This window comes from Eremothecium gossypii, chromosome III, assembly GCF_000091025.4.
Source record: "Eremothecium gossypii ATCC 10895 chromosome III, complete sequence".
Lineage (NCBI taxonomy): Eukaryota > Fungi > Ascomycota > Saccharomycetes > Saccharomycetales > Saccharomycetaceae > Eremothecium > Eremothecium gossypii.
In genome coordinates this window covers 846,207-871,090 of record NC_005784.3, presented here as the reverse complement: position 1 = coordinate 871,090, position 24,884 = coordinate 846,207, and the positions used below count along the sequence as shown (strand labels likewise).

At 49.5% G+C, this 24,884-nt stretch overlaps 14 protein-coding genes across 14 annotated transcripts; 8 read left to right on the top strand and 6 right to left on the bottom strand.

The window, feature by feature from the left end:
* Positions 1 to 23: 23 nt before the first annotated feature.
* On the bottom strand, positions 24 to 704 carry AGOS_ACR283W (ACR283Wp; the record flags this gene model as incomplete). Its single annotated transcript, NM_209038.1, has 1 exon — positions 24 to 704. The coding sequence occupies one exon, from the start codon at positions 702 to 704 to the stop codon at positions 24 to 26; it is 681 nt and encodes a 226-aa protein (NP_983685.1).
* A 405-nt stretch (positions 705 to 1,109) lies between these two features.
* Positions 1,110 to 2,385, top strand: LDS2 (Lds2p; the record flags this gene model as incomplete). The annotated part of the gene is made up of 2 exons (NM_209037.2): positions 1,110 to 1,229; positions 1,279 to 2,385. The coding sequence occupies 2 exons, from the start codon at positions 1,110 to 1,112 to the stop codon at positions 2,383 to 2,385; spliced, it is 1,227 nt and encodes a 408-aa protein (NP_983684.2).
* Positions 2,386 to 2,791: 406 nt separating this feature from the next.
* Positions 2,792 to 6,571, top strand: PSK1 (serine/threonine protein kinase PSK1; the record flags this gene model as incomplete). Its single annotated transcript, NM_209036.2, has 1 exon — positions 2,792 to 6,571. The coding sequence occupies one exon, from the start codon at positions 2,792 to 2,794 to the stop codon at positions 6,569 to 6,571; it is 3,780 nt and encodes a 1,259-aa protein (NP_983683.2).
* A 590-nt stretch (positions 6,572 to 7,161) lies between these two features.
* PEX15 (Pex15p) lies at positions 7,162 to 8,235 on the top strand (the record flags this gene model as incomplete). The annotated part of the gene is made up of 1 exon (NM_209035.2): positions 7,162 to 8,235. The coding sequence occupies one exon, from the start codon at positions 7,162 to 7,164 to the stop codon at positions 8,233 to 8,235; it is 1,074 nt and encodes a 357-aa protein (NP_983682.2).
* Positions 8,236 to 8,688: 453 nt separating this feature from the next.
* Positions 8,689 to 10,500, top strand: TPD3 (protein phosphatase 2A structural subunit TPD3; the record flags this gene model as incomplete). Its single annotated transcript, NM_209034.1, has 1 exon — positions 8,689 to 10,500. The coding sequence occupies one exon, from the start codon at positions 8,689 to 8,691 to the stop codon at positions 10,498 to 10,500; it is 1,812 nt and encodes a 603-aa protein (NP_983681.1).
* A 137-nt stretch (positions 10,501 to 10,637) lies between these two features.
* AGOS_ACR278W (endonuclease III domain-containing protein) lies at positions 10,638 to 11,741 on the bottom strand (the record flags this gene model as incomplete). The annotated part of the gene is made up of 1 exon (NM_209033.1): positions 10,638 to 11,741. The coding sequence occupies one exon, from the start codon at positions 11,739 to 11,741 to the stop codon at positions 10,638 to 10,640; it is 1,104 nt and encodes a 367-aa protein (NP_983680.1).
* Positions 11,742 to 12,025: 284 nt separating this feature from the next.
* NGL1 (RNA exonuclease) lies at positions 12,026 to 13,162 on the top strand (the record flags this gene model as incomplete). The annotated part of the gene is made up of 1 exon (NM_209032.2): positions 12,026 to 13,162. The coding sequence occupies one exon, from the start codon at positions 12,026 to 12,028 to the stop codon at positions 13,160 to 13,162; it is 1,137 nt and encodes a 378-aa protein (NP_983679.2).
* A 195-nt stretch (positions 13,163 to 13,357) lies between these two features.
* Positions 13,358 to 13,849, top strand: AGOS_ACR276C (ACR276Cp; the record flags this gene model as incomplete). The annotated part of the gene is made up of 1 exon (NM_209031.1): positions 13,358 to 13,849. One exon carries the CDS (start codon positions 13,358 to 13,360, stop codon positions 13,847 to 13,849), a length of 492 nt encoding a protein of 163 aa, NP_983678.1.
* A 323-nt stretch (positions 13,850 to 14,172) lies between these two features.
* Positions 14,173 to 14,964, bottom strand: SYN8 (syntaxin; the record flags this gene model as incomplete). Its single annotated transcript, NM_209030.1, has 1 exon — positions 14,173 to 14,964. One exon carries the CDS (start codon positions 14,962 to 14,964, stop codon positions 14,173 to 14,175), a length of 792 nt encoding a protein of 263 aa, NP_983677.1.
* Positions 14,965 to 15,230: 266 nt separating this feature from the next.
* On the bottom strand, positions 15,231 to 16,511 carry NOP12 (rRNA-processing protein NOP12; the record flags this gene model as incomplete). Its single annotated transcript, NM_209029.1, has 1 exon — positions 15,231 to 16,511. One exon carries the CDS (start codon positions 16,509 to 16,511, stop codon positions 15,231 to 15,233), a length of 1,281 nt encoding a protein of 426 aa, NP_983676.1.
* Positions 16,512 to 17,597: 1,086 nt separating this feature from the next.
* On the bottom strand, positions 17,598 to 18,053 carry AGOS_ACR273W (ACR273Wp; the record flags this gene model as incomplete). Its single annotated transcript, NM_209028.1, has 1 exon — positions 17,598 to 18,053. One exon carries the CDS (start codon positions 18,051 to 18,053, stop codon positions 17,598 to 17,600), a length of 456 nt encoding a protein of 151 aa, NP_983675.1.
* A 1,666-nt stretch (positions 18,054 to 19,719) lies between these two features.
* On the top strand, positions 19,720 to 20,169 carry AGOS_ACR272C (ACR272Cp; the record flags this gene model as incomplete). The annotated part of the gene is made up of 1 exon (NM_209027.1): positions 19,720 to 20,169. The coding sequence occupies one exon, from the start codon at positions 19,720 to 19,722 to the stop codon at positions 20,167 to 20,169; it is 450 nt and encodes a 149-aa protein (NP_983674.1).
* Positions 20,170 to 20,665: 496 nt separating this feature from the next.
* On the top strand, positions 20,666 to 22,051 carry NCS2 (Ncs2p; the record flags this gene model as incomplete). The annotated part of the gene is made up of 1 exon (NM_209026.1): positions 20,666 to 22,051. One exon carries the CDS (start codon positions 20,666 to 20,668, stop codon positions 22,049 to 22,051), a length of 1,386 nt encoding a protein of 461 aa, NP_983673.1.
* Positions 22,052 to 22,128: 77 nt separating this feature from the next.
* On the bottom strand, positions 22,129 to 24,771 carry DCP2 (decapping enzyme complex catalytic subunit; the record flags this gene model as incomplete). The annotated part of the gene is made up of 1 exon (NM_209025.1): positions 22,129 to 24,771. The coding sequence occupies one exon, from the start codon at positions 24,769 to 24,771 to the stop codon at positions 22,129 to 22,131; it is 2,643 nt and encodes an 880-aa protein (NP_983672.1).
* Between the last annotated feature and the right edge of the window lie 113 nt (positions 24,772 to 24,884).

Here is a 24,884-nt window from a genome sequence, read left to right as displayed (position 1 = left end):
ATGGACATGTTAAATGAATGATTTCATTCAGTGATTGACTCTACCTCTTCCGCTGTAAAGTGGATGATGTTGGAAGTCGCCCACATTTTGATTGCCAACGGATAGCACACAAAGCCCCAGACTGAGAATAGAGGCACGAAATTTAAAACCGTGTACGACCCCCCGAAGTATGCAAACTGTAAGATATGCTGGTAGAACACGTCACGGCGCTGCACCTGGTTTAGTCCCCGTAGAATTAAGAACCGCTCGTAGAAGTCGTATGAAAACTTTACATTCATCACAAACATCAGTAGAACAGGTCCCAGAATCGGGATGGTCACCAGAACCACCATCACGGCAACGCTCATGACCAGGCGCAGCACCGTCAGCACATCGTATGCGCTGAACGCCTCCGGCTCCACCAATTCAGGGTTATGGCGCTTGTACTCAATATGGATACCCATCAGCGACGCAATGGTGTAGTCCAACAGCGGCGTCGCCAGGTGCGAGTTCACGATCATGGTTGTGAAGAACTGCGCGTTCGCATACAGCGTCAGCACGTAGCCCAGCGGCCCCGCGGGCCCGAAGATCACTGAGATCGGCAGGAACAGCGGCGTCCACAACAGCACCAGAAATACCAAAATCGCCGCAAACGTTATGATGTACAGGATCACCAGAGTCACCGCCTGAACCCAGATCTGCCCGTGGCCCATCCCGACCACCATCGACTGCCTGAATTAGTATATGTCCGTCCCAACCTGCTGTTTCATACATACCACCCAGGGCACAACCAGCGTAAACAAACGCGATGCGTCACTAGGGAGCGCATGCAGAAATAGTCCAGCTCTCCGCATGGCGATCTCCCACATTGAGACGGTAGCAGCCCACATATTGCGCTTGAACGCCATTAAACGGCGCCATTGCTCCCATAGAGCTTTCAGATTTCCTGTTAGGCTCCAACTCAACGTCATACTGGAGTTTAAATCGAGTGGGTGCTGTTGATATCCAACTTGGAGGCGTTCTTTTTGTCCTCGTATCGCTTGAATAGCCGCCCAGGTCCCGTGGCGAAAATCCATATATATCCATATTGGCCACCCAGCTTGTCACACATAGAGGCAATAGTGCCAGTAATGCCTCGAGCCGAAACCATGCAGCTCCCCGCGGAGGAGGCGCCCCGCAGCGTCGCGTTCCATAGACGGCAAGCCCGGCGAGTGCGGCGCACGCTCAGCACGCAGTTCCTCCCTGTCACGGTATGTCCCCAGCCGGCGGTGCGCACACCCAGATACTAACACAGCACAGACGCTGTATCAGCTGATTGTCCAACCGGCGTACTATTTCACGTTTCTGGCGAATGTGCTAGTGCACGCGTTCGCGCAGGGCGCGGCAGTCGCCATAGCAGTGGCGTTCTGGATGTCGACGGTGGGCCTGGCATTCCCGCCCGCGCTGCCATTTGTGCTGCCGCACGCGGTGTGGCAGGGTTGTCTGGTGGGTGCGGTGTGCTGCCGCAACTACCACCTGGAGTACATGGAGACCTACATTGCGAGCCTGCTCGTGACGGGAGAGGGGGAGTTCCTGTTTTCGCCGATGGCCTCGCGGCGGTGGCGGTTCTGGTACTGCGACATGCCGCTCTTCATCTGGCACTACCTGAGCTTTTGGGGCTTCCATATCCTGCTGCTCGTGTTGACCTTCGTGCCCTACGTGGGGCCGCTGGTGGTGTTGGTGCTCAACAGCAAGGCCACGGGCGCCGCGTACTACGCGCGCGCGCAGGGGTTTGAGCTGACACACGCGCAGCGCCGCGAGAAGTTCGTCGACCTGTTCATGTTCGGCAGCACTGCCGCCGTGCTCGAGTTCCTGCCCGTTATCGGCGGTATTTCCTACACCACCACGCTCGTTGCAGCACGCCGCATGGTGCGCGCAGACTACACACACGCGGCGCAGACCGCCCGCGAGGCCGCGCAGTCCGCGCGTGCAGCTGCTAACCTGGCCCGCGAGGCTACGAGGTCCATGCAGACCGCCCCCACCTCGCGCACGGTTATGGCCGCCCAGGCCGCGGTCTTCTCTGCCCAGGATGCGGCGTTGGCTGCGGAAGCGGCCGCGAACGCGCGCGATGCGGCGGCCGCAGAGCGCGCTGCGCGCGAATTGCGTCGCCTCGCGCAGTCCCCCCGTTCTGCCGTTCTCTCCGCGCGCGCACAGCCGGCCTCGCGCTCCGCCTCGCAGTCTATGCGCGCTGCCTCGCAGTCCGCGTGGTCCGCAGCCGGCTCCTCGCGCGCCCTCTCGGAACGTGCGCTCTCCACACGCTCCGTCCTCACCTCAGGTCGCTCCGCCGCCCCCTCGGCCTCCTCCAGCCGCCGGCCGCCCTCCACACGTGCGGACCGCGTGATTCAGCGCTCCAGATCACGCACGTGATAATCACGCGGTGCGCACGTGACACAGGTGCTTGGGTTTTGCGCTGGATGGCTGGCCGCTCCAACTCCTCACCAATTTTGCATAGTCCATAGTTAGATAGCGTCATAGTGATTGCCCAGCATACGGAGCCACAGGTAGCAAGTGTCTGACGACCAAAGTAGTCGCGGAGTCGCAGCAAATAAGAGGAGTTACCAAGAATAAGCAGGACACGGCCAGCTGCGGAATTCGGACGAACAGGCAGAAAGCACTTTTCTTTTTGCTGAGAGTGGCTTCCCTACCAGCGGAAGCAAGGGCAGCACACGTTTCTGCAGGGCAGGCAAAAGAACGAGTGGATAGGGCTTTAAAGTAGTGCACGTTCAAAAGCTTAACCAGTGCACAGCACGCGCTACAGCATCAGACCGACAGTATGCCCTTTATTGGAGCGTCGCACACGTCGAACGATATCTTCAGGCATCTGAAAGAAAAACACGCCATCGGGGGCGGGCATGCGGGTGTTTCGGTGGCGTCGTCGGTGACGTCGATGGAGGCAGACACTCCGGAGCGGTACGCCACGAGCGGCAGCGCTAGCAGTGCTCTGGAGGAAAAACTGGAGGCCGTTTCCCGGGGGGACGATAAGGCACCGGGAAACCTGAACGCGCCCAAACTGCGGAGCGTCTCGGTGTCGTCAGCCGCAAGCCATGGCCAAGAGCTGGATACGCAAGAGCTGCTGACCTTCCCCAATGAGTCAACCCACGCGTATTCGTATAATCCTTTGTCGCCGAATTCGCTGGCGGTGCGTCTTTCCATTTTAAAGCGTTCGTTAGAAATTATGATTAAGAACCCCTCACTCCTGAGAGACACGACTAGCTCAGATGACATAGCTCCCTTGCCATCGATTGTCTCAAGATACAGTATGGATAGAACCTACTCTGCATCGGTGAAGCGGTCTCCAATGGACCAGCCCCCGCAGCAGCTACGGAACGCATCTTCCGCGGCTCTCTCTGCGTTATTTAACGGGCCTGTGGCTACCACGGTACCATCAAGCCAGAGTCTGGATACGCAGAGCCCCCCAATGCTGTCACCGTCACTAGGAACGTTGCCTGCTTATTCGGCGAGCGGCAGCTACCCGTTCAGGCAGCAGCAATTGGGCACTCTGCCGATAGCATGGGAGATAGGGAGTGATACTTCGGACAGTCCGGAGACTGCCTCAGAGTTGGAAGTAAGAAGATTTTTTCATGAGTCGCCCTCGCTGGCGTCTTTACCCGAGCCACCGCAGCAGCAACCTCCTCCGCAGTCGATATATGACCATCATCCAAGTCATAGCTCGGAGTTTATCTGCGAGAAAAAGAGAGAACTCGAAGGGCTGTTGACGCTGTTGAATGATACACTAGAGAACAAGGATAATGATAAGGCATCTGATTTACTGATGATATCCCTCTTAAACATCAATAAGCTGTCGCTTGGGGTCAGCACCAACGCGGATGGCGTAGATCCTGCGAAGAAAGTCAGTAATGAGCAAGAACTAAAGAAGCAGCTGCTTGAAAGCTTAGCCCAACCATTTCATGAATATTCAACACAGGAAACTACTATACAGGCCTCGCAGGACGAAAATTATCTCCAACCATTTACCGATGAACTAACATCTATCCAGGATCCGATAGACTACAGCAGAACGTACGAAGCGCCCCGCATACTGCATACTTTTATATCAGGTAAGTACACAGCACCTCAGGCCATATTTACCTGTTCCCAGCATCACCCATGGCAGTTTAGGGCGGCTAACGATTTGGCATGCTTAATCTTCGGTATCTCCAAATTGGCATTTAAGGCGCTTACTTTACTTGACCTGATACACACCGACAGCAGGAGCTTTGTCCTTAACAAGATTATGTCTACAGAGGGCCAAGAACAAGTATTCACAGGTGAAATAGTAGGCGTCATACAACCAGGCGTCACATCGCTGTCGTCTCCTGCTTCAGCTGCATCGTCAGCATCCTCGCATACACAGAAATTCATTTGGGCGTCCATGTGGGCAAAGCGTAAGAATGGCATGATCGTCTGTGTCTTTGAAAAGGTGCCCTGTGATTACATGAACGTAATGTTAAATTTAGACGACTTCTCCGTGCGGGATATCTCCGGAGGAGAAGGCTTACAATTGCAGCCGGAGATCACATCGTCTATACCACCACCCACCATCACGCCGAAAACCAAAAGCGTGAAGTTTGCCAATGAGATCAATGATGTAGCAGCCATCAGTCGTTCATTGGCCAACCTTATTGAGAAAGTGAAGTCTGGAGAACTCCTGAATAAACATGATGATTTGTTACCGGTACCAGTTCGCGTGAACGATCATATCAATACAGTACGGTACTTCACGTTAAATCATCTATCCATCAATATTCCATGTGCTGTTACTTCATCAATTTTGGAGGACGATTTGAAGTTACAGATACACAGCTTACCATACCAAGCCGGCATGTTTATTGTGAACTCTAAGACACTACAACTAATAAGTTTCAATAAATCAATTTCCAAAAACATGTTCGGTCTACATTACATTGAACTAATAAATCAACCGATTACAAAGATCATCCCGTCTTTTCCAAGTTTGTTGAAATACAACAACACTATGTATCCCCATTTGAACATCAATCTATCCAAGAATAAAGGTCTAGTACTTACAGAGCATTATTTCAGGAAACTTCAGAGCCAAATGAACAGGAGTGCAGAAGATTTTTACAGCTCTATAGGTATTGACGCTGTCCATAGGGATGGTTGCACCATCAAAGTTGACATTCAACTTCGCGTTCTAAACATGTCGCATATATTGCTATGGATAACTCACTCGAGGGACGTGTTTTTTAAAAACTACAATACAAATCCATCGCAGTTGAAGATTCTAAATGAAAGAGAGATAGCCACTATTAGCAGTGGGACAAACTCAGCAACGTCCTCTAAACACACCACTGATAAATTTAAGCTTGAAGAATTGAGTAAGCTGAAATCAGAACTACAGACACTAACGTTGCATATTGATGGTCGGGAATCCAACTCTAACGCAGTAGCGAAGTCAGAATGCGTTCTTTCTGATGATATGTCCACTGCTGTTGCCGAGGAAACTGATGTCAATACCACCACAAGCAGCATGGCCGTGCAGGCTAAAGATTCAATGATGTCCACTGACTCTTGTAGCAAATGGGAAATTGCCAAAAAGTACACACAAGATAAGTCGCAATTTGTCAGCGACGATAACTTCAAGGTGGATGAGAATCTGATACTACACACCAATTCCTCTTTCCGAGAAGGCAGTGATTCTCCTTTACGTCCTCTCAATAGTGAAAGCAGCGCATCTTTCGATAACTCGAATATTGCCCCGGAGCGCGAGATCGGTGCCTCTAAGCATGTTACCAAATTTTCTGACTTCACGGTATTACAAAAAATGGGAGAAGGTGCTTATGGGAAGGTCGATCTATGCATGCATAAGAAGGAGAAGTATGTGGTAGTCATTAAGCTCATTTTTAAGGAGCGGATTCTAGTAGACACATGGGTAAGAGATAGAAAATTAGGGACCATTCCCTCAGAGATACAGATCATGGCTACATTAAACAAAAAACCCCATGAGAACATCATGCGCCTGCTTGACTTCTTTGAAGATGATGAATACTATTACATCGAGTCTCCAATGCATGGTGAAACGGGCTCCATCGATTTATTCGATTTGATCGAGCTAAAGACCAACATGACTGAGCACGAGGCAAAACTGCTCTTTAAGCAGGTAGCCTCGGGACTAAGACACTTGCACGAAAACGGCATAGTGCATAGGGACATCAAGGACGAGAACGTGATCGTCGACAACAGAGGCCGGGTGAAAATAATTGACTTTGGCTCCGCTGCTTACGTGAAAAGAGGTCCTTTTGATGTTTTTGTTGGCACTATTGACTACGCCGCCCCAGAGGTTCTCGGCGGTGATCCGTACGAAGGCAAACCCCAAGACGTCTGGGCGGTCGGCGTTCTGCTCTACACTATCATCTACAAGGAGAATCCCTTCTACAACATTGACGAAATCCTAGATGGTGACTTGCGTATCAGCCCAGCAGTTGTAGTGAGCGAGGAGTGCGTGGCCTTAATCACCCGTATTTTAAACCGTTCTGTCAACCGCAGGCCGACAGTGGACGATATCTGTGGTGACAAGTGGCTTGGTATTTGAGCTGGCCCTAGTCTGTCTTAGCACATCTTGGAGACTGACCCGATTCTTACGTACTAATCCGTTTTACTTGTTCTTAACGTTGGTTTTCTCAATTTTCTCTTTATCCATTTGCGTTATGACGGTTGAGCGTTGATAAACTAAGAAGGAATTTCATCATATCCACATTGCGTACCTAAGTAAAGTAGAGATGGGTAATATTATGACATACGAATGATTATTGCAGCGAATGTGCATGCGCAAGTGGCATGCCCAGTCCACAAGCGGTTATCTATCTCTTCAATAATGCGCCCATAGGAGCGTTCTTAATGACTGGATATCACAATTCACTACAGTCGCATGCAAATGCCACGCATTCCTGGCCGCATGCAGGCGTAGCTGGCCAAGGCCGCTGCTGTTCTTATAGCAGACGCCGTCTTACCCAGCAGCTAGTAGTCGAAATATCATATATAACGAATGATTACGGCAAACGGTATGTCTCTTCCCCCGCATTTTCTGTAATCTTCGCAACTTCATGTTCCGCCGTGTAACGAGGAAGCCCAACTTGTCGAGGAGCCGACAGCCGTGGAAGGTCTTGATATTCAGGTTATTCCATGTCCAAGGTTATAACTAAACCAAGTCTGTCTCTGGATTCTCTGCTGCAGCATGAGCTGTTCCAAGATGCACGGGCAGGGAAGGTAGACTCTCAGGAAGAGAGACTACGCGAGTGCAGAGACCTATACCTAAAGGCGCACTTCGGCGGGTTCCTCGTAAAGGTGTACCAGTACGGATTGCTTGAAGACGGAGCTCAGCGTTATACAGCCGATGTTTGGGGGTGGGTGCTTGCGGCAGTGAATGGACTCCGCTCCGCCAATGAAATACCGTCCAGCGTTCTCCGGCAGCTAAGAACAGAGTTAAGCCGCAGCAGCGGCGGAGTGTATGATGTGGTTAGCGCGCTCAGCGTGTTGGAACGTGCGCGCCTGTTGTTAAGCTACTTCCGGTCGGCTGTGCGCCTTGGCAGCCTAGATACAGCGGAAAACGCAGATTACTTGCGGCGAGTGGAGGGAAACCTATGCCGTGAACTCGGGCGCTTAGTACTTGACGTGCACAGCGAGCAGGAGCTCGGCTACTTGGTGAAGCTGGTTGAACTCTACCTTCTTGATCTCCAGGTACGGTGCCTCCATCGCGAGATGGATAAGTCATTGTACTGGACCCTCTGCCGCAAGTTCCCGTTAATGAGTAGAAAACTCTCCGGCTCGCCACAAAGCCGCAACGGCGTTTCTTGCGAGGAACACATTCTTCTGCAGCTCCAGCCCAAAAAGAAGACCATCAAGAACAAGCATGCATCGTCGGAACGCCGCGTGGCCCGCCCGTCCTCTGCGGCGCCGCCGCGTCCTGGCGCGCGCCAGCAGGACCGCGTCGCTCGGCCCAATCTGCCACTCATGACCCCGGGCTCGCCCATGCTGACTGCTGACCGCTCTGAGAATTGTGAGCGCAAGCCACGCCATTCTTACGCAGCCATCTTGAATTATCTTCCGAAATGGCTGACAGATTTCACTGACTCCAGATTCATCGCCCTCGTAGTAATGCTGGCCATCGCATTGAGGAAGTTGCGCTGGTTTAAATTACTATCGAGCCATGGCCTAGTTCATATTCGGACTATATTCAACGCTGCCCGTGGCCTTTGATGAGCTCTCCTTCAGGCGACTTACAGTAAATACCTCTCTATATGTAACCATCAAGAGTCTTCCTACTGACGTTGTAAATAATCACGTCATACGTATATATTACCCGGCGACTATCACGTGACGATCAAGGTGGCAAACCAGCGTTGATGATTTCGCGTGTCCCCTCTTAGAGAACCAACTCAACCAGCCCCCAGAATTGTGAGTTGGCGCAGCAAGCACTATCAGCATAGGTCTTTTCGGTAGCAAGGCAATTTAGCTTTCGAACGCCCCTTATAGTTGCTGCAGACATAATACATACCAGCTTTGCCGGCAGTGCGAGTGGTACCGAAACTTTGCGAGTTGTTTTGAACACTCATAGACTGAGAAGTTAAAGAAGGTGCGTCCTTAGATTAACTAGGAACGGAAATCGGAAATTCGGATTAGGCTAAGACCAGTTACACGGCAGACATCAGGATGAGCGAGAGGGGCGAGGATTTGTATCCATTGGCATTGCTCATGGATGAGCTGAAGCACGACGATATTGCTAACCGCGTGGAGGCGATGAAGAAGCTGGACACGATAGCCCTTGCATTGGGTCCACAGCGGACGAGAGATGAACTAGTGCCCTTCTTGACTGAGGTTGCTCAGGACGACGAGGACGAGGTATTTGCGTTTCTCGCAGAGCAACTAGGCAAGTTCGTTCCGTACGTGGGAGGCAGCAAGTACGCGACTCTATTGTTACCAGCTCTGGAGATTCTTGCGTCTACCGAGGAGACATTGGTTCGGGATAAGGCTGTTAGTTCTCTGAATAACATTGCTCAGGAATTGTCTCAGGAGCAGTTGTTCCGTGAGTTTATACCGCTGATTGAGAACTTGGCAACTAACGAGTGGTTTTCGTCGAAGGTGTCTGCCTGTGGCCTATTTAAGGCCGTTTTGGTTAGGGTTGAAGACGACAAGTTTAGGAAGGAGCTACTCGCCCTTTTCTTGCAGTTGACACAGGACGACACTCCCATGGTCAGGCGGGCTGCGGGACGGAACTTGCCCACATTGATAGACTTACTGACCCAGAACATAGACCTATCCACGAGCGGTGATTGGGATTATATTTCCAACATGTTCCAGCGGCTTGTGAGCGATAATCAGGACTCTGTTAAATTCTTAGCCGTTGATGTGCTGATCTCCATATTGAAATTTTTCAATAAGAAGAAGGACTCTACCCACACGAAGGGTTTATTACATTCAGCAATACAACTTGTGAGCGATGAGGCTTGGAGAGTCAGATATATGTCTGCTGATAGGTTTGAAGATCTGGCCTCCCAATTTATTTCTGACCCAGCATATATTGACGAGCTGATTTCGCCGTTCCTGGCGCTATGCGAAGACAATGAGAGCGATGTAAGAAAGGCTATAGCTAAGCAAATACCAGGATTTGCCAAGTTACTTCCAAACTCTGCAGTGATTCTTAAAAAGCTGCTTCCAGTGGTTCAGACCTTGTGCATGGATGAGAACGAAACAGTGAGGGCTTCCTTGGCTTCTGAAATTACCGGTCTAGCTCCTCTTTTAAGCAAACAGGAAGCAATCGATAACTTGATACCCATTTTGTTAAACATGCTCAAGGACGAATTCCCAGATGTCCGGCTCAATATCATTGCAAAGTTAAAGGTAGTCAATGAAGCCATTGGGATAGACTTCTTAACCGAAAATTTGCTGCCAGCTATTACGGAACTTGCCAAGGATGATAACTGGAGGGTCCGCATGGCCATAATAGAGTATATTCCACTGCTAGCTGAGCAGCTGGGCGTGGATTTTTTTGATCAGCAACTGGCTGATCTCTGCCTTTCATGGCTATGGGACGCCGTGTATTCTATCAGACATGCTGCAGTTATCAACCTGAAGAAGCTAACAGAGATATTTGGTTCAGCTTGGTCGCGCGATCAGATCATATCCTGTCTTTTAAAATCCGATTCGCAGGTACTAGAAAACTTTGTTTACAGGATTACCTTACTCTCAGCATTAACGGAATTGGTCCCAGTAGTTTCTTCGGCAGTTATCACCGAAAAGATCCTACCTTTCATCAACCATTTGTCCACTGACGGTGTTCCAAACATCAGATTCAACGCAGCGAAGTCATACGCCGTTATTGTGGAGGCGCTAGGCAAGAATTACGCTGATCTCAGCAATGAGGTTATCCTCCCTAACTTAGAGAAGCTATGTCAGGATAACGATGTCGATGTCAGATATTTTGCAGGCCAAAGTTTGGAAAAGTGCAAGTCCATCTTGGGTTAAAATTATTACTAATGAAATAGTACAAAGCGCTTGTTATTCCGATAGATAACTAGAATACTTGTGCTTTTATGTTTTGTAAAATATGTAGAGAACATGAATTAATACCTAAAAGAAGTCACCGCACGGATCCCACCTATTTATTCTGTTTCTTCTTTCTTTATTCGCGGGGCAGCGGACCCAGATGCAACAAGGGTGTGTTGAAGATGTGTCAGTAGTTGGCTGTGATCCCCACGCAGACTGGCAGGGCTCTCATTAAAATTTCGCAACTTTACCAGCTTCCGATCCACATTATTGCATATATCATTAGCAAGGCATAAGTCACACCTCTTACCCCGAGAAGGGCATATTACCTGTCCAAACCCAACTAGCAGTGGATTGATTTCATTCCAAAGCTCCCGAGGAACCCATTCTTCCAGCGCCTTCCGAGTATGCTCGGGAGTCTTGCATTTTTTGGCGTCTACCCACCGCCACATCTTGGAAAGGCGGTCCACATGTACATCGACACCGATTCCCGCAACAATTCCCCATGACTTCTGTAGTGCTAAAAACCCAATCTTGTTACCAACCCCTGGTAACGAGTTAAAGCCTTCAATGGTCGTTGGTACGTCCCCTCCAAACTCTTCCTGCAGCATTGGCATTGCCCTTTTTATGTATGCGGCCTTTTTCCTATGAAACCCGACTGGGTGTATCAGCGTATCAAGTTGCTTCTCTTCAATTTGTAACAGTGCTTCAAGCGTTATTCCCTCCTTGATTCCTATGTTGTTCATGCAGTAATCCATCAAATTATTCATCGCTATTGCGTTCGTCTCATCTTTGGTTTGTGCCGAGAGCATGAGGGCCACCAGCAGCTGCAGTCGATAGTGTAGCGGCTTTATTTGATCCTTCAAGATTCCATACTTCTCGTTCAGCGTCAGCGGCAGCGAGGCACACCCCACTGTGTCCACAGGGGTTATGATCTTAGACCTCATCAGTCTCACCTTGGAATAAATCCCGACAAAATTAGGCGGAAATCGGTTGTTATCCTCCAACTTCCGGTCAACTGGCAGAAGATCAATCGTCCTAGACTCCACGTAGTTGAAGAACTCCGGTGCTTCCATGGCCTTGATGGCATTTATGCTCACCTGCGAGTCGCTTACATCAGCAAGTTCGGTACTCAACGACTCTTCCTTCTTGAAATACTTTGAGACCCTCTCAACCTCGATATCTACTCTTGGTCTCTTCACTCTCCTGAGAACTGCCATACTAAAGATATGCCTTTGCCTGGTAATATTTGAATAGAATATCAGTATGTGTCTGACTTACATTGTCATCATCAACTGGAAAAAACTGCGCCTAAAGTCACGGTATGTCCATCGGTAAAGCCTTTTGAATTTTAGTGCCTCACGATCGTTGCCATATACGTGCACTATTAAACATAGCTACCTATGTCCGATTGTGTGGCAATGGCGTTAGGATTATAAGGTCGTCATCCAAATTGTATATCTTCGTCTTCTCATTGCTGGTTCTCGCCTTGTCAGGCTTTAAAATGCCCCGACGCCTCCTTCCGACTATGGCGCCTAGTAAGGCACTCCCAGCCAGAATGATTAATCGGCAGTTGTTACCTGTATACTCGGGATCAGCAAGTGCAGGTTGCAGGTCTGAGCGGCGATTTAACCTTTTGACCTATAATATGCTTTCGCCCTATTATATGTGGCCCCAGGTCTATACGTATGTTCCCGAGCCGTTCAAGAAGTGGGAATACCGACACAAGCTGTTGGAGTACGAGTTGTTCCATAAGTACCATGCGGATATTCTATGCCTGCAGGAACTGACAGGAAAGGACTATGAGAAGTTCTGGCGCAAGCAGATGAAACGACGAATGAACTTCGAATCGCAATATGCGCAGAAGCCCCCACCAGCTTACTGGAAGCGGTCTCAGGAGGAAATGGATGGCGTGGGAACCTTCTACAACGCCGATAAATTTGAGCATGTGGCCACTGATCTCGAGTATCTCAGTGACACCTTGGGAGTATTAACGCCAACTGAAAAGGAATGGATGGCGCAGACGCAAGTGGAAGTGACCGACGCCACAGGGCATGTGGTCGAGAAGCAGAGCCTAAAGACAGTCCTCACTCAGCGCAACCAGGTGTGCTTGTTTGTTACGCTGCTTCACAAGCCAACGGGGTCTCTGTTTGTCGTTGTCAATACGCATTTGTACTGGAAGTACGATGAAGTCAAGCTGGCCCAATGCTTCATAATCATGCGTCGCCTGAAGGCCATCGTCAAGCGTCTGCTCACGCGCAAGGACACCTCCTACTCTAACATAAAAGTGCTACTAAGTGGCGACTTGAACTCCTCCCAGGATGCTCTTTCAGTCCGTTTTCTGCGGGGACAAGTGGTGAAGGTTGCGGGCCTTGAATTCCAGAATCCAATGCGCTCCTTTTTGAATGGGAGTCTGTACGACTATATCCCTAAGGATTCTTTCGATAATACCTGCTACTCTGGTAAAATCAAGGGTATCTTCGACTACGTATGGTTTCATGGCCGTGACTTTAGACTGCTTCAAGTTCTTAGCGGAAAAGAGGTATCAGAGGAATTATCATCAACGGCGCAAACTGGTTTACCCAACGAGCTACATCCCAGTGATCATATCCCTATATACGCTGAGTTTGAAGTACTCTAAATATCTGCATTTTTCAGTGCCGAGAGTTGGCATAAAATATCTTTTGTTTCAAACGCCTCCTTTTATGTACTGACGTTGGTGAAGTCTTCTGCGCTGTCGCCTTGAAAAATTTGTGTTCCACTTCTTGTACCAACTGGCTCACTTAAAGCTGATAGAACTCAGTAGCACTCGTAACATTGCACATCTCTCTACCTCATGCTAAATCAGCCTTCCGCTGACCGCAGAAACAGCATGAACCAGAAGATCCGCTACCAACAGCACCAACAGCCACAGCCTGCAAAGTTCTCTGCAACGGTCGGGACGGTGACGTCAACCCAGAATATCAGTCGAGAAGCCAGGGCAAAGTTGAATTGTATGAAGTCCTTTATGAATGATCCCATATTCTTCGTAGAACCTTATTATCAGGCGCCTGCGCTGCCCTTGCAGGGCCAGATAGCACAGCAGGCATCAAGTCCGATAGTATCGCCAGGCCAAGTTCACAGCTTTCTAGATAGGTCAGGGCTCACAGCGCAGCATCACGGCTACATGCAGCTTCAGGCGGGAACCGCTAGGCTTGCAGCCCCAGACATGTACGCTCGGTACCATTATTTGGACCAGCAAACAGCACAAGCGCCCTACACCCAAAGACATTATCATCAAATGCGAGCTAAATCGCAATTGCAGGGCCAGAGTAACCGGAGCTGGTAATATGCCTAAGAATGATGTTAGGTAGTGCCGGTACCCGCCGAGTTTGTCTTTTGGGAGGCAATCTTACGCTATGAACTTTTCTCGCAACAATCTTCCGTCTGCATGGACAGCGTTCCTGTGTCCGCTACTGTTCTCCTAGCGCTAGCACAAGTTTTGTTTCAGGTTTAATCAATGAGTTTAATAAAGGTGGGCAGCTTAGCAACATAAGGGGTCTCCTCGCGCAATACTGTCAGCCACTGGTTCAACATCTGTATATACCTGTTTAATATTCACTTTTAAGAATCTATTTTGATAATAGAAAGGCGACCTGCGTCTGATTTTGTTCAAAACACGATGACAATCAGCAACAATATGAATATCAAGATGACTATCAATATACAATGGCCTTTATCTCTAACAGTCCTCTCAAATATAACAAGCCGTTTCTTAGCTCTGTCCAGCCTCTGTCCGGAGTTGTTCAACATGCTCTCGAGATCCGTTAGAATTCCCTCGTTCTGTTCTGTTACCTCTCTGTGTATGCCCGTAGATATACGGTGACTCTGATGCACTGAAGCGGCCAGGTGCTCTAAATGGGTGTCCTGCTCCATTAGCTGCTGCTGCTGCTGCATGAAAAGGTCCTGATTGGTAAAAGGCGAGTGTGTAGTCCTTCCACCGGCAGTTCCACCTTGTAACAACTGCTCGCGCTCCCTGTCTAGCGCGGCCTCGGGGTCATCTTTGTAGGGCGGGAATACCCGTTCTTCATAATTTTGCGCCTCATGGACGTCCAGCTTGTCCTGGAAGCGTACTCGCTTCATATCTGGGGGGCTGTCGTCCCCAGAATCAGGCATCCGTCCCAGCTCAAACATATAATCACTCTTTTCGATCAGCCCATCTGGTATATCCGAAAGGCAGTCATTATACCTCTCTACCAAACCCCTGAGTCCTTCATCTCTTGAATGCAAAATATCCTTCGAAAGTTCCCGGAGCATACCTAGCACCTTGTTCAGGTGTTTTTTTAATTGTATGTTATCATTGGCAGAGGGTTGAATCTTTAGTACTTCAACCAAACGAGAGCGTTCGTCCACCAAGTTCCTTAGCTTGTCAATCTCATATGACAGCTCCAAGATGTATACCATCACGTCCACAGCAGGTCTCAGAATATAGGCTTTCGAATACGGTAGGTTTCGCAATAGGGGGAGTCTGTGGCTGGTTTTGTACAGATTTTAAAAATCGTAACGGGGAAACATAAGCAGGGAACCCATATAGTCAAACGGATGTGAGAGCGAGTGTACAGCCCAGGTCTACCGTAGTGGCTGTAATATTGTAAACTTTCTATATTATACAAGGAATGCAAACTGTACGTAGGAGTCGCTATGTGGTATTTTAATTCAAGGAAGTCGATTTATTTTTGCTTCTTATTGGCCTCTGCCTTCTTGAAGGCCTGCGAACGCTTGGTGACCCGCCCTGTCTTGGACCTGGCCTTCTTCACACGCAGATTCGGGGTGTTTGCACCCTTGGTAGCACGAGTGCCTTCAATGGTGAGCTTTCCAAGTGTGGCACGGTCGGCCTTGCCGAGTACTTTGCGGGCACGACCGAGTTTTGTTTTCTGCTGGTCCGTTAGCTTGGGTAGAGCGGCCGTGTTAGACTGGCGCTGCACCTTTTGCATATTCCTACATCTGGTGACGCGCAGCTTTCTGCCTTTCCCGACAGCCATCTTCTTGTCGTTGAGCAGCAGCGCCTTGTTCACAGAAACAAGGTCGGCAAATTGCACGTAGGCGAAACCCTTGCCGACGTTGGTTTTGGGGTCGCGGACAATGCGCACGTACTCTATCGGCCCACAGGACATGAAGTGTTTCCAAAGACTCTCTTCGGATTCCTCGAAGTCGAGGTTCCCGACGAACACAGACCGTTTACGGTCATGGGGTGCGGGGTGTGCTACAGAATCGAAGCGCAAGTGGTGGTCATGGAACACCGATCCGTTGAGCTTGCATGCAGCGGTGACCGCCTCCTTCTCGGCGTACACAACGTAGGCATTGACGGAATCCCTGGTGTGATGCAACTTCTGCTGGACAAACGCAACCTTGCGGGGTAACGCCTCTTCAAATGCAATAGAGCGGAACCGAATGCTTTCGACGGCGTACTTCTCAGCCTTCTGCTCTTCATCATCTTCGTCTTCCTTCGATAGCTTTCGCTGCGCAACCAACTGCTTGAATTCCTTGTACACTTTCTTATCCGTGATCGCCTCGTGAGGGACGTTACCTACAAATACCGTACGCTCGGCCTTTGCCAGCTCCTCCTCTTTCATGTCGGGGCGCGACGCACGCTTAGAGGGTTTTAACTCAACCACGGGCTCGGTAGGTGCTTCTGCTTCGCTCTCATGGTCCGAGTCTTCCTTTAGTACTTGCTGCATGTACTTCTCCTCTAGATGATCATCGTCCTCATTGGTCTTCTTAGCCTTCTTTGCCCTCTTACGTGGAAGATCGGCCTCAACAATTTCCGTAGGCTCTGCAGGTTTAGCGGTTTCGGTCTCCTGTCTTTTGCTTACTACTGGCAACAGTGTCCGGGGCTTGCTCTTCACCTCTAGCGTGTCCACAGGACCACTAGACTGCGAGAACAGCGCGGCCACATTGCTTTCCAAGTCGCGCTTCCTCTCATCACCAAAAAGTTTATTCAACGCTGACATCCTGTTCAATTGCAGTACTATTGCCTGATATTTTGAGGGACTCCAACTCCTCGCAGTTTGCCGCTATTATGACTTCGAGCTCGCGATGAGGTAGCTATCCAGATAAAATTTTCCAACTCAAAAAGAAATACAGATAGTGATCACATGGTTGAAATTTAAGAAAGCCCCCACTCTCGCACTTTAAAACGCAGGTGGAAGGACCGTGGCGACTAAAAATTACCCAGATTTGAACCAATACTCTTTTGCTTTAATTCTCAACCGCCAGGATCGTTTCATCCGCATTATTCGCGAGATCTGCACCACGTAGGTAATAAATATGGATCCGCAGGTGAAGCCGCCCCGTCATTTTACATTTTTGTACGTGTATACCTTATAGAGGCCAGTCTTATGCTTACTTCAACAGGTTTCTGATCTGCAAGCTGATCATCCTGTGATCGGATAATCTTATGATCGGACCATCTTGCCTGATTGGATCATCTTGCCTCCTCCGCTGATCTTTTAGTCGTAAAAGAGAGCTACTCCATCAAAGTTACCGGGCTTGTACTGCAGCTGCATTGTGGATCCGCCTGCTGCCACCATAGTATATGTTCCATTGGCTATTGTTACGCTGGGTGCCGCCTGCCTTCCGTGTGCCTGCAAAAATGGCGAGGCCGTCGGCTTTCTGTCACAAAATTACGCAACCAACGTGCTACTTTCTAACTCATTCTCCTTCCATGTAGTATGACATGCCCATGCAATTCAATATTGATGGGTTTTTGACCTTTCTGCCGCAGGACGTATATCCATGCTCCTATGAGTTGTCCAGGCATGTGACAAGGCCGACTTTTTTTATGTCAGCAGCGTTGTCGTGGACGGGCGGAGATGACGTGGATGCACAATCCACACGAAAACCGCATGGTTAAGTCCACTGCCAACCTGCAGGTCATAGGTAAGAGAACCAGTTTAGGCACATGTATTATGCGAAGATTATCTTCAGATGCGGAATGACTACTGGCCATGCTCCAGCAAGCAGCGCCGCGCGCAACGCTGACGAAGGAAAGTATCTTTAAATTTGTTGCATACGGAAGTTAAGAATTATAACTAGTCTTAGTTGTGAGCTGGGAAGTCAGGAATCACACCGCCACTGTTGTTTGTAGCGCGGATGGCGAGAACGACCCGAGGGTCAGTGCTAGGGGTCACGGAAAGGTCGAAGCTGTCGCCGTTAGGAGCGGGCATGAACGACAGGTCAGCGTACTGCAAGTGGCCGTCGGCAACAAAGAAACCGGTCGAGGCGTTGTCCTTGGAACCCTCAACAACTGGGCCCTTCTGAGTGACGACGGCGTATGTGCCATCGGAGAACTTCAACTTGCGGTCGTCGGTAACGACCGCAGATAGACCGTCGGGCTTGCCGATCACCTTTAGCTGACCGTTCACTGGGTGGATGGACGAGTAATGGAATTGAGAAGCAGATTTTATACACAAAAGGTAGAATTGTTCGGAGTCGGCTAGGGCCATGTTGGCTAGGGCGGCAGCACCTAGGAAAACGGTGGACAGGAACTTCATTTGTCTGAGGATTGGTTGGTTGGAGCTGTTTGAACTGCTTGCCTCTACCACTGAGAGTCTCGCAACCCAAGCTGTGCTTTGCCCGAATATATACTACTTCAGAGCTATGGTTGATATCACATCATGATCCCAAAATAACATGGCTATTGTTGGAACCGCCCCTAAACTGTACCGTCCCCTTCTGAGTGACAGTAGACAACTCCCCTTCTGAGTGACAGTAGACAACCGTTGGCGCCGTTCCCCATAGTCTTTGCCTAGTTAAGTCTCAATTCCATATAATGCATCCCCGCTTGCCTGACGCGCAACCATTACATTTTGCATGCAGATGAAAAAATGCACTGCCATTGAGCTGTTAGTTCGTCATACCTCTGGGTGCCTGCTGTACGACAACGGTTCCGAAGAAAAGCAAGACTATCAGACTATGTGTAAATGCAGAAGCCTTGATTTTCCGCCATTGTGGGCAGGGTACTTGCAGGGTTACCAAGTGCGGAACTTCTATTATAAGCTACTAAGATCCCATGTGAGGGTTAATCACCCACAGAAACTGGTCAGGCCGTGTGTGAAGGTCTGATGCCTCCTGTCTCGCACCCTTGTATCGCAGGACATAACGCCGGTTAGCAAGCCGTAACACGGGCTGATTACTTACGTGAGCGCTCGGTAAGCCATCTAATTGTTATGGCAGTGCCTTGAAATGCGCATTGCATGATATTCTGGGGTACCTTCGGAAGTGGTCGCACACGTCTCTACCAGACGGGTACAGATGAACAGCCTGTGCCGCCACTTCGAAACAAAGGGACCAGTAAAGCCTTGCTGGGGCGGCTACAGTGCGGAAGCCATCTCGAGGGCTAAATTTGGATCCAAACAAAGAGCTCATAGACAGGGATGAGAATGAATACCTCACGAGCAGCTCCACCGCATTGCACCCCTGCGAAAATGTTACTTGTAAGCGATTATATCAGCATGGTTACTGTTCCAGTGTTTTGAGCGGCACGTGCGGCCCGGCGCAGTACCTGAAATTGCCATAGGGTGACAGATAGATGTAACATAACTTCCGCCCATGTAATAGCAGGTAGCAAGCAATATTGTGGCTTAATTAGCGCCGAAAGGCACGGCAGCAGAGCCAAAATCTCACTTAGTATTCCTTTGTAATTGGCAGAGCAATTAAACACTTTCAGACGAAAGCGCCAAGTAACTCGGTTCCGTGGAAGACCAATTGGCTCAGATTGCCTTCGTAGGATACTTCCGCCATCTTGATGTGTTTGCAATAGCGCACGAAAGATTTACCATGCCATGTATCGACATCGTTGTGTTTCAACGTGATGTGAAGGCACCCGTCCACACCTACAAGATCGCAATGCAACTGCTTTCTTTATTTAGAACTTCTCATTGCATCGAAGGGCCTGCTTAAGGACGGGACATAAATTGCGTCATGGTCCCAAGTATACAGCTGACAAAGGCCACCCTAGGGATGCCGCAGCCGCCAACTTATGGTTAAGCCCCATTTGTTGGCATTATACGAGGTGCTATTTTTAATGAGTGCCACGACAGGGCCCTTTAGGAGTAAGTCCCAAACGTATATAAAGCGAGAGATGAATCAACTCTAGTCTATCGCTTAGCAGACTCGGTAAGCAGTCTTTGACAGTCACACAAACATCCAACAATTCAAATGAAGTTCATCTCCAGCTTTTTCCTAGGTGCCGCCGCTTTGGCTAATGTTGTTCTAGCTGACTCTGAGGAGTTCTCCTTCTTGGGCGTCAGATCGGCCTCCAAGTTCCACCTTTCCGCCGTCCATGCCGAAGAGGGCGTTTTGAAGATTGGTGGTCCAGGTCAGGCCCTTTCTGGGATCATTACCGATGACGGGAAGTTGAAGCTTTCTGACGGGACTTACGCTGTCGTTAAAGACAACGGCGCTCTTGTCGAGTCTTCCCAGGAGAACGGGTCCTCTGGGTTCTCTGTCACCGACGGCTACCTACAGTACGTTGGTAACTCTGGCTTCTTCCCAGTGTCAAACGGCAACAGCTACGACTTGTCTGTCAAGCCAGCCGAGGGCTCAGAGACCGCCATTGGTATCCGCGCTTTGAACAACGCTGGTGCCCCAATCCCAGACTTCCCATAAACGCTTAAGTAGCTGCTAGCGATTTTTTAGGTTGAACCTATATACCATTTCAATGATATATTGTCATCCTTGACGCCGCAATTGGTGACCATGATGTCTCCTGTCAGCTATTTAAAAGACAGAAGTATGCACGCCTCCATTTTCTGGGCCGTGAAGCATTTGCAACACTTCGGACTAGTAATAAGTCCCCAACGTATCACGTACACCTTATCTTGCTAGACAGTCCTTTGCTTAACATTTGGCTCTCCGTATACACTGGCATTTGGGTTTGAGCGACATGCCCGGATATACCAAACCTAGCTCGAGCTCTGTGGCCATTAAGGGGGGCCAATGGCTCAGGTGAAGGGTGTCCTAGTGACTTTAGCTGGCCATATTCATGATGGAGCAAATTAGCTATCACGTGACTGGACGAATTTTCACACAAGACCGACCGTCAGCGATAACAGTCCACTTTGTTGGATGGGCTCATCGATATCCACTGAAGTAAAGAAGAAGCATGAAATGCAAGCGGTGCACAACCAGCGAGGGATGCCTTGTATCTCGAAATGAGACGTTTTGCGGTGAATGCTTTTCTAGATTTGTGCTATTGAAGTTTCGTAAGCAGATGATGATGGATGAGTATTGTCAGCAAGTGTTTAAAGTTCTGTATGCAGACAAGCACCGCACAGCTGTGGAAGCCGATGAGCAAAATAAGCGCTCGGTGGTTCTTGTTCCTCTATCTCTGGGATCTTCGTCGCTTGCCATGCTGGATCTGCTAAATCAAACGTTAAGCGAGCAGCGGGCAGCACACAACCGGACTGGCTTCCAGGTGAAGGTAGTCTTATGCGGTTTTTCTGCAGACATGGACGAGCTCAAGAGGCTAGCTGAGTCTCTACAAACCGAACGTCTTGCCATGAATAGCGACTGTATTAAGCTCTACTTATTGGACCTGGATCGCTCGTTTTCTACCTGTGAGATTCACAAACTGCTTCTTGCAAATGACAACCACGGCTCACGCAAAATTGCGACTAGAGAAAATGCGACTTTGAGTAGCATACTAGATCAGTTCTCGAGACGGTCTTCCCGTGATGACATGCTGTGGTTTGCACGCCAACATTTGATTAAGAAATTTGCTAGTCAGCATCAAGTCAAGGTTATAATGTGGGGCCATTCCGTTACTCGGTTAGCTGATGAAGTCATGTCGCTGGTAATAAAAGGCCGCGGTGCCCAGATTGCGGCTACTCTCGACAGTACAGGCATGGATGTTGAATATGGTGCGCTTTTCAAGAACTTATATCCGCTTCGGGACGTTCTACTTTCAGAAATAGATGCCTATTGCAGTCTTTCTAAACTCCAGCGCTATATTTATAACTACAGTCTGCAAGGCTCGCTGTTTATTAAAAGCCAAGATGAAGCGGCTCAGGCTAACCGGGCTGTCCCCATGGCCAAAAATATGACCATCAATGAACTGACTAGACAATACTTTGATGCAGTGGAAAAGGATTACTCGAATGTGATCTCAACCATTGTGAGAACAGCTTCAAAGCTAGACTATCCGATATCTAATGGTACAGAGGTGATTTACTGTTCGATTTGTAATAACAGGGTGTATGTTGATCCGAGTAAGTGGTTGAAATCCATTACAGTGAATAACTGCCATCCTCCGGCAAGTGATGAGGACATGTCTATGTTGCAAATGTGGGAATCCTCCTCAAAGGGTAAGGAGACACTCGCACGAAATCAGGCTCGTTCCAATATTTGGTCGACGGCCGCAGAAGCACCGTTATGTTACGGATGTGTTGTAACATTGAATGAAACCAAGGACAGGGAGTTAAACTGGCCCTCGAGAGAACATGATGTTTCTCAGGTGCTGGCAGAATTTACTTTAACCGACGAAGAGTAGCGCTCTTTAAGCATTACTATATAGAATTATCAAAATTATGTATATAGATCTATCTGTAACTATATATACTGATACTATTATGGAACCACGCGTGATTTCCTGAGCATGCCTAGAAGCTCCTGTGCAGCAGCAGTATTTCCTGTTACATGTAAATTGGACGGTGACTGAGTATGCTGAGGCTGAGGCTGTTGCAAAGGAGTTCCCTGTTGCAAAGATTGTGAGGGATTAGATATTTGCTGTTTCACCAAGTTCTGCTGTTCTGAAGCAAGCGTTGTGGGTTGGTCAACTGGGTTTGCCGGTGTTTGTTCATGCAGCTGCTTCTGTTGGTTGGATGCGGGCTTCCGCAATATAGCCAACAGTTCTTTCGAATTTGTGTTCGTGGCAGCATAAGGCTGTTGAAACTGAGGAGGCTGTTGCGGAAACAATAACGCTGCTGCCTGATCTTGATGCAAATTCCCGTATGGGATATTAGGTAGAGTGCTGGAGTTTTGTACCATACCACTATTAGCAGGAGGTGTTAACAATACAGATTGTAGCTCTTCGTTCTCGGCCTTGGCTTGAGGCCGCTTTAAAAGATTCAAAAACTCATGGGTTCTGGCTTGTTGTGATACTGGCGAGTGCCTGGGGGAAGATTCATCGTCCGATTTACGGTGATTGGCGCCAAACAAAAGGTTTTGATACACAGACCCCTGAGGTTTATTGAGAGTGTTTAGTAGCTCTTTAGCAGGGGAGGTGGAAGCTACCGAAGGCTCTGGTTGCGCTTTTGACTTGAGTACATCAAGCAACTCATTTCCTTGCGAGTTTTGTATTCGAGAAGACACGTCCTTCTCGGAAGGCACTGTAGGTCCTGCAGCGGAGGACTCGCTGGTTGCAGTTTGAGACGATATGCTAGGGGTCAGAGGTGTTAGTGTTTCACCTCTCTTGAGAAGCTTAATCTTCGGCTTTGCAGTGGGCTTCGACTTTTCTGTTTTTTCGCTTTGCAAAGAGCGTGTTGACAGGTTGCCGCTGGTGTCGACGTGAGATATATTGTCCAAGGTGTTATTTTCCACTTTGGCGTTGCTTTCCATAACACTTGAGGTAGGTTCTTGTAAATTCATATAGGCCAATTCTTCTCCCTGTTCTTCTTCAGAACTGCTTTCAAACTCCTCATACCCGCCCAACGGCTCATCTGGTAGTGTCATCTCCGACAATGAAGAGCGAGGAGAATACAATGGTATCGCAGTGCTTTTTGCACCCATGCTTGAAGCCATTCCCGAGGGAAGATTGGCAGTGTCGATTGACTGCCCTGAAATGGACCGTCCACCAGAAGGCCCAGAAACAGCACCCTTCGAAGAAGGAACTGTGTTCGCACTTGTTCTATTCTCCTTTGTGGGATTCTTCAGTAGTTTCAGTAGGGTCTTCGCAGTACTTTCGTCCTCCACTTCAGGCTTGCGTGGGTTCTTCAACAACTCCAGCAACTGTTTAGAATGGGGCGCCCTATCTTCAATAACGCTGGGCTTGACCACCGGAGTGTGCGGGGGCTGGTAGGCCTGTTGTAGCTGCGATTGCACGGGATACACAACAGCGCCTGGAACCGGCTGCTGGGTTTGAGGTGCCTGCGCCTGCGGGTACTGATGAGAGGTAGTAAAAGTGGAGTGTGTGGCAAACACGCCCTGATGCGAACTTTGAACAAATTGGAAAGGGTTGATCGTTTGCATACCCGGAATAGGATACTGTGGGAAAGGGAAGGGATAGCCAGCATACGCACCTGCCGCAATCGGCTGCACAGACTGACTGTTCGCCGTGGACGGCGCCGGAGGCACGGTTGTCGGCGCAGACGTCGAAATCGACGCCTGGGACTCGTCGTCCGAGAACACCAACGGCTTCTTCTGCCCCACGGAGGACTGCAGCATGTTTAGCAGATCGCGACCCGGGTCCGCAGCCTCCTCCTGTGTCCCAATCCCAAGAAGCAGCTTCAACTGCTCCTCCGCGTACTGCTTCAACTGCTCCTCGCCCTGAATCTGTTTCTGCTTCTTCACCCACAGCGACAGCGGCTTCACCATCGAGCTCACCAGATAGAACTTGTTGTTGGACTTGTGGATCGAGCGCGACAGCTTCCAAAAGTCGCGCCATTCGATTTTCTCGATCTCGTTCCGGACCTGCGGCTTGAACGCAAAGTCCTGTGGCACGCCCTTGACAAGATATATCTTGTAGTTCTTGCCGCCGATGTTCCGCTCTATGTACTGATCCTCCAAAACGTAGTTCGTGAGGTCGAACCCGATCTCCTCCATCACCTCCCGGATGCAGCAATCCACATCGTCCTCGTCCTTCGAGATCTTGCCCCGCGGAAAGGACCACGAGTCCGACTCCGTGCCCTTGACCAGCAGAATCTTGTTCAGCGTCTCGTTGAAGATCGCCGCGCCGCGCACCGGGATCGACTTCTTGTACTTCGAAAACTTCTGCAGCGCCTCCTCGGGGTTCACGTCCTGCCATTTCCACACAAGCGGGCACAGTGAGATCACATACGACGCAAACGTCTTGAACTTCATGTTGGGCAGATGCGGGTTCGTGAGCTTCACAAAATCCGTGTAGAACCACTGCGCCTCCTCAAAGTGGAACAGCTCCCGCTCCACCGTCGCCAGGTCCTCCGGGGGCACATTGATGATAAACCGCACAATCAGGTCCTCCAGCGCCCGCTCGAGGGACACCGAGTCCAACGGGTTTCGAAGTGGTAGCGACATATGCACGTCTCGTCTAGCTCGTCCGTCGATGCTCCTGCACCTGCTGTTGCAGCTTTTGTCTGGTGGTGTGTTGCTAAAATACAGCGCGGAGCACCGAAAAACAGCCTGAAAAC